The sequence below is a fragment of the Hibiscus syriacus genome, unplaced genomic scaffold (assembly GCF_006381635.1).
Source record: "Hibiscus syriacus cultivar Baekdansim isolate YM2019G1 unplaced genomic scaffold, ASM638163v2 tig00110893_pilon, whole genome shotgun sequence".
Classification (NCBI taxonomy): Eukaryota; Viridiplantae; Streptophyta; class Magnoliopsida; order Malvales; family Malvaceae; genus Hibiscus; species Hibiscus syriacus.
In genome coordinates this window covers 2528226-2535730 of record NW_024062901.1, presented here as the reverse complement: position 1 = coordinate 2535730, position 7505 = coordinate 2528226, and the positions used below count along the sequence as shown (strand labels likewise).

Sequence of the window (7505 nt, the reverse complement as noted above, 5' to 3'; positions counted from 1 at the left end):
TAAAAGGGATCTAAAATAGTTTAGATTTGGTAATTTTATCAAGTGATAAGACAATTCTCCAGCACCAAAGAAGGGTTGACAGATGTAAATGATGAATGTTTAATAGGAAAAATAAAGAGTGATTTTCCCAGAAAATTGATTCCTACTATAAGTATCAGCCTTCAAGTTGGATATGATCAACTACTTTAGTTTATTATTACATCAACAATACGAACCCAGGAAAAGCTTCGAGCATCGTTCCCGGCAAAGACAAGAAGAAACCTTTAACATAAACAAACTCAAAAACAACCAAAGCAAAACCCAGATCCCTTCAAAGTCCTAAACCCATTCTTATTTTTGTCAAAACCAAAACCCCTTTTCTTTTCATCTCATGATTCTGTTCTGAAAAACAAAAAGGAAGAAGAAAGGGGAAAGGTTCAATCAGAGGTGAATTATGGGTTGTTGTGAATCATCTTTTCAAACAGAAACCCACCCAGAGAAAGACCAGAGCCGGCAACTGAAACCGGAGCCCCGGAACCATAACCAAGAAGCTCCGGGTGCTGGACCCGATCCGGGTGTTGCTAATGGAGTCCCTTCTTTCACCGAGTTCTCCTTGGCTGACCTTAAGGCATCCACCAATAATTTCAGTTCAGATAACATAGTTTCTGAAAGTGGGGAAAAAGCTCCCAACCTTGTTTATAAAGGTCGTTTGCAGAACAGGAAATGGATCGCTGTTAAGAAGTTTACTAAGACGGCTTGGCCTGATTCAAAGCAGTTTGTGGTATCATTATTGCCTTTTTCTGCTTTTGATATTTGGTGGGATTATTTGATTTGGGTTTTGTGGATTTGTTTTTAGGATGAAGCATGTGGAGTAGGGAAGTTGAGGCACAGGAGGCTAGCAAATTTGATAGGGTATTGCTGTGATGGTGATGAAAGGCTGCTTGTTGCTGAGTACATGATTAATGACACACTTGCTAAACATTTGTTCCATTGTCAGTTTCTCCAAAAGAATCCTTTTTTTCATTTGTTCTTGTTCAATTTTTTGATTTCTTGCTCATCTTTTAATCAGACTTGACTTTTAGTTCTTGCTAATTGTTTCCAAGAACATGCCCTACATAACTCGAGCTTAGCCTTTTTCCCCTTCCAGTTATTCTTGATTACTGGTTGTCTTTGGTTGTCTTTCAGTGTTTTCATAGATAATGAGTTGTTTTGGTTGTTACTACGAAAGTTTAAAATCATTTCCGGATGTAAGATAAGCTGTTTATCTGTCATTGCATTGAGCTGAGCTACCTGAAAACTGTTTTCTCTTTCCAAATTGCATGATGCTTGTCATTGAATTTTGTCGAAATTATGCTTCTTGTAGGGAGAGTCACCCCAGAAAGCGTTATTTACAGCTTTGGCACCGTTCTTCTTGATCTTCGTAGTGGGAAGCACATCCCTCCTAGTCATGTAAGTGGGTTTAAGCGGCTTATATTTGTGGTAGAAGGGATCGATACATATTATTGTGTATTTTTCTTTTTTCAATTTCAAACTCTCTGCATCATGGAATCTGTCATGGCTCATTGAAATACTTGTAAATGGGAACTTGCTATTCAAATCACGAGTTCATCAGGTTAACCGGCTGCTTATATATACACCTGTTCTAAATGTGAGACAGCATTAAGCTCAAAGGTTACAAAAACTTCGATTTTACTTGCTGATGTGCATGTTTGCAGGCCCTCGATATGATACGGGGTAAAAACATCATGGTCCTCATGGATTCACATTTAGAGGGAAAATTTTCAACAGAGGAGGCAACCGTGGTTGTTGGACTTGCCTCTCAGTGTTTGCAATATGAGCCCAGGGAACGGCCTAGTGTGAAGATTCTTGTTGCCACACTTGCTCCATTGCAAACCAAACCTGATGTAAGGAACATTGCTGCTTTTACCTATTCGATTCCGTAAGTGTTCATTCTTTCTTTCTTGGTGAGCCAAAGATCTAGAATCTGGAGGTTGCATCTGTTGACTTACAGTGAAGAGTTGAAAATGATGAGATTTGTATTAGAGTTGTCCAAGATACATAAAGCTCTTTTTTATCTGTACTTCTTTACGTGCTTATTGTCACCTCGATCCATCCTCAAGCTAAAAAACGATGTGGAATTAATGATCTTGTGGCTGTGCTTTTGAAGTTATTATTGTATCACTTGGCTTGCAGGTTCCATCTTATGTTATGCTTGGAATATCAAAATACGAGGAAGCTCCACCAACACCTCAGCGTCCACTTTCGGCAATGGGTGAGGCCTGTTCACGACTTGACCTTACAGCTATTCATCAGATACTGGTGATAAATCACTACAAGGATGATGAAGGGACGAATGAGGTGATGACTTGTTTGAGTGATTCCTTTAAATCCATTTTCGTTTACTGTCATTCTAAGAAGTTCATACAATTGTGGATGGATTGCTTCAGTTATCTTTCCAAGAGTGGACCCAGCAGATGAGAGATATGCTCGAGGCTAGGAAGCGTGGGGACTATGCATTCCGTGATAAAGATTTTAAAACTGCCATTGACTGTTACTCCCAGGTGTAACGTCGAAACTTTAACTTGTCGAGAACTATATGTTCTTTGGCTGAGAGTTTGTCATCTTGCTTATTTATAGACTTGATCATTCAATAGTTCTAAGACAATTGGGATTGTATTAAACCAAATCCAGTATTAAACCTCCATGGATACCTTTTTTTCTGTGCAGTTCATAGACGTCGGAACCATGGTCTCCCCGACTGTTTTCGCTCGACGCAGCCTATGATGCTATCTATTTAGCGATCAACCAGACGTTGCCCTTGCAGATGCAATGCAGGCACAGATTGTGAATCCAGATTGGCCGACTGCCTTCTATATGCAATCAGTTGCTCTTGCCAAACTAGACATGCATAAAGACGCCGCAGACATGTTGAACGAAGCTACCGGACTTGAAGAAAAGAAGCAACGAGTCATGAAGGGGTCGTGAGAACAAAATATAGTGTTCTTTGATTCTACATTTCTGTACCATTTTCATGTCAAGGCTGCCGAAGGTTTGTGTAAAAATCCGAGTTTGAAATCGAATTTCAAATTGAAATTGTATGAAATAGCAAAGAATGTATTCCCCCCCCCCCCCGCAAAAAAAAAATAAAAAAAATCCTGTGGTGTGTACCTGCCGTCCATGCTTGCGAATTATATGACATGCTTAGCAAGGAGGCTCTACCATGTCAGCCATATGTGACGCAAAACAACAGAGTTTCTGAAGTAATTCTCAGTCTCATCAATTATCATTTTCCCGATTATCACCTTAAATTTGCTCGAACAAAACTCGGAATCGCAACCGGTTAAATCATTCCAACAGATACATTTGTGCCTTTACAGACAATCCAGAATGCTGTAGATAGGTTGTAATTTTATGTTGCTTTCTTTCTGACAAAGAAGGATACTAATAGCATCAGATAGTTTCTGGTGACCAACTCGAAATTAATTTTTATCACTCAATTATCTTTTCACTTTTATTTTGATCGCTGATTTTTTTTAAATTTAAATACATAATTTATGAGCATATGAAGATATAGGGAATGAGGGTGAGACTGTCAAGGGTGAGAGCGAGGTTTTTGTGACTTGGAGTTTAGAGTTCTGTTTTAGGGTTTGAATGGGTATGGTTTAGGGTGTGAATTAATAATTTGAATTGGTGTGAATTAGGGTTTGTCATTTGGAATTGGAAAGGATTTTATTTTTTATTTTAAAGCACATTTGGTATTAAATATTAATAAAATATACAATGTCATATATAAATATAATATTAAAATAATCCAATTCATAAAGGACCAAAACAAGAGTAACTTGAAAGTTTGATAATTAAATTGAAACTTTTAAAATTTTAATGACCAAAATAGAAGTGAGAAGATAGTTGAGTGATATACAAATGTAGTTTACCCTAATTGTTTTTCACCCGTTTTCCGAGTCCTGTTGCAGTGGCATTCCTTAGCTTCTATCTATGTCCATGCTAAGAAGCATTTGCTTCCAAAATTTCTTCAATAATGTGTCAATTAGTCGGTGTCGTTTATTTTTCAGATTTCACGTTTGCACGACCGGCATTGCAGACCTGTCTCACTTACCGACGTACACGCAATATGGTCGCTTTTTCTCGCCTGCAATCCTGTATGCATATCTTCTTTAATTAGCAAATTATTCAAAGATCAACACAAGCATCACTGGAATCTTGTCCAACATATGTTCAGTACCATATGAGACGAGACAAGGTGCATAGTGCCGTCGTGCACAATAATTAATGCTTCATTTTCTGTAAAACAGATGTTCATATGAATAAATTGCTTACAGATTCATTTGGGGTGGGGAAGGAGCATTGAGAGAACATCGGCAGCGAAACTAACGAGATTCGGATGAGGATCACGTTAGGAGTCATGGAGGTTGCTGATGAGATTCCTTTTGTCTCCCCTTTTGCCAATATATATGATCAGAGCCTGAGGGTTGAAGGGGAAGGTGTTGGGGAAACTGGGTTATTTCCCACACGAACGTAGTTTCAAAATTGACCTAAAATGTCAAGATCAAAACCACCAAAGGTTGCATAGCGGATAAACCTATCAAACTATTGAATATTGAAACACAATGAAAAAACCAAATAAAAAACAATAAAGGAGAGAACACGCCAAATTTACGAGGTTCAACGAGAATATCGTCTACTCCTCGGGCACCACACTGGATGATAACTTCACTATCAACAAAATATTACAACAAATGGAATTCTTTAGATTTCCCAAAGTGAGAGAATGAAGAAAACAAATGGAAGAGAGAACTTGTTTTGGGATGATTTCTAATGGAAATACTTAGGCCTATTTATAGTTGAGTTTTAAGGACTAAACTTATAAATAACCTAATATTTTAGGGATCAAATATGGATTTCCCATGTTCAAAGTTTGGCCACCTACCAAAGAATTTTCCAATGTGTACAAGTTAGCCACCAAATATGAAATTCCCATGTTCAAAGTTTGGCCATTAACCAAGATAAAATTTCCAATAAGTTGGCCACCAACCAAGATGAAATTTTCAACTTGCCAACTTAATTTCAAGCCAAATCTAACAAATCTCAACCTTGGCTTGAAATTACCAGCCTACTCAACTTCTTCAACTCCCCAAATTTGTAGTGCCTCTATTTGCGCTCACAAGCGTCACACACCCGAAGGTGTTCATACTTTCAAGATGTTAATCAAGTTCAAACAAGGATTGAACTTGATTACTGTTACCACCTTGGTCATCATATCTGCAGGATTTTCTGATGTCTCAATTTTCTAAAGTAGAATCTTTCCTTCTTCAAAGATCTCCCGCACAAAGTGATACATCACATCGATATGCTTAGTCCTTGAATGGTAGACTTGATTTTTTGCTAAGTGAATAGCGCTCTAACTGTTGCAATAGAGACTAATGTGACTTTGAACAACTCCCAAGTCTTCCATCAACCCGTTAAGCCAAATTGCTTCCTTTACAGCCTCTGAAACTGCCATGTATTCTGCCTCTGTAGTAGACAAGGCCACCGTAGATTGCAATGTAGACTTCCAACTTACTGGGGCTTTAGAAAGAGTAAACAAATACCCAGTAGTTGATCGACGCATATCCAAATCACCAGCATAATCGGAATCATCATATCCAACCACACACTGACCAAGTGCTTCATCCTGTTCAAAAACTAAACCAACATCCACGGTTTGTTGGAGATACTATAGAATCCATTTCACAGCTTGCCAATGTCCTTCTCCAGGATCATGCATGTACCTTCTCACAACTCCAACTGCTTGTGAAATGTTAGGACGCGTACACACCATTGCATACATCAAGCTCCCAACTGCATTAGCATATGGAACTTTTGCCATATACTCTCGTTCTTCGTTAGCTTTAGGAGATAATTGAGAACTAAGTTTCAAATGAGAAGCCAGTGGGATAATTACATGTTTGGTATTTTCATTCATGCCAAAACATTGTAATACCTTTATCAGATACTGCTTCTGTGTTAAACAAAACTTCCCTCTCTGTTTATATCTGCTTATCTTCATACCAAGAATCTTCTTGGCCTTACCTAGATCTTTCATCTCAAACTCTTGATTCAACTGAGCCTTTAATTTGTCTATCTCCTTTTGACTCTTCGAAGCGATCAACATATCGTCAAAGTACAAGAGAAGATAAATGAAAGATCAATCTTTGAGCTTTTGCAAATACACACAATGATCATATTTGCTTCTAGTGTATTTTTGCCTCCTCATAAAGCTATCAAATCGCTTGTACCACTGCCTCAGAGATTGCTTCAATCCATATAGCAATTTGTTCAGGTTACAAACCCATTTCTCACAACCACCATCTTTGTATCCTTCTGGCTGAGTCATATAGATCTCCTCTTCTAAATCATCTTGCAAGAAAGTCGTCTTTACATCAAGTTGAGCTAGCTCCAAATTCAACTGTGCTACCAAGGCCAACAATATTCTAATGGAGGAATGCTTCACAAGAGGGGAAAATACTTCATTGTATTCGATTCCCTCCTTTTGAGCGTAGCCTTTAGCTACCAACCGTGCCTTGTAGCGAACATCTTTCTTTATATGAGATCCATATTTCTTTGTCAATACCCACTTGCATCCAATTGCTCTTTTACCTTTCGGTAATTGTTCCAGTTTCCAAGTGTTGTTCTTTTGGAGAGATTGCATTTCTTCATCCATGACACTTTTCCACTTATCACTTTCCAAGCTTTGTATTGCTTATTGGTAAGTGATAGGGATATCATCATCAACAACTGGAAGAGCATAGGCTACCATATCAACAAATCGAGCAGGTCAACGAATTTCTCTCATTGGCCTTGTAATTGCAAGTGGTTCTGGTGTCTCCAATGGTTCTTGGGTTTGAACCTCTTCATCTTATGATTCTTCTATTGGAGTTGAAGAATCAGTTGCATCAACTTCTGGGATAATCGTCTGTTGAAACTCCACCTGTTTTGGAGTATGCTCCACCTGCTGCAGAGTACTACTTGTCTGGACAACTTCATTTGTTACCTTCTTTACTAGGGCATATTCATCAAATGTAACATCTCTGCTACAAATTATCTTCTTAGTGTCTAAACACCAAAGGCGGAATCCCTTCACTCCATGGGTGATTCCCATAAAGAGAGCCTTCTTTGCTCTCGGATCAAGCTTGGATTCCTTCACATGATAATAAGTAGTGGATCGAAATACATGTAAGGAATCATAATCAGTAGCAGGTTTTCCAGACCATACCTTCAATGGTATTTTTCTTCCTATCGTTGATGACGGCAGACGATTGATGAGATGGCCAGCATATGATACAGCCTCAGTACAAAATGCCTTGCCTAACCCAGCATTAGACAACATACATCGAACTTTCTCCAATAATGTTTGATTCATACGCTCTGCCACCCCATTCTGTTGTGGTGTATTTCTAACAGTGAAGTGTCGAACAATACCATACTCATGGCAAACATCAAATAATTGGTCACTTTTATATTCCACT

At 38.4% G+C, this 7505-nt stretch overlaps 1 protein-coding gene across 1 annotated transcript; it reads left to right on the top strand.

The window, feature by feature from the left end:
• The first annotated feature begins 232 nt into the window (after positions 1-232).
• LOC120145279 (serine/threonine-protein kinase BSK1-like) lies at positions 233-3105 on the top strand. Its single transcript, XM_039159158.1, has 7 exons — positions 233-760; positions 836-971; positions 1343-1428; positions 1695-1883; positions 2173-2337; positions 2427-2540; positions 2707-3105. Exons 1-7 carry the CDS (start codon positions 434-436, stop codon positions 2761-2763), a joined length of 1074 nt encoding a protein of 357 aa, XP_039015089.1. The 5' UTR covers positions 233-433; the 3' UTR covers positions 2764-3105.
• The last annotated feature ends 4400 nt before the right edge of the window (positions 3106-7505 follow it).

Bases quoted from the DNA above. Each gene is read 5' to 3' on its own strand.
- LOC120145279 (XM_039159158.1), top strand. From the start codon at position 434: ATGGGTTGTTGTGAATCATCTTTTCAAACAGAAACCCACCCAGAGAAA. The intron at 761-835 runs GTATCATTATTG...ATTTGTTTTTAG, and splicing joins CTGATTCAAAGCAGTTTGTG to GATGAAGCATGTGGAGTAGG. The intron at 1,884-2,172 runs GTAAGGAACATT...CTTGGCTTGCAG, and splicing joins CATTGCAAACCAAACCTGAT to GTTCCATCTTATGTTATGCT.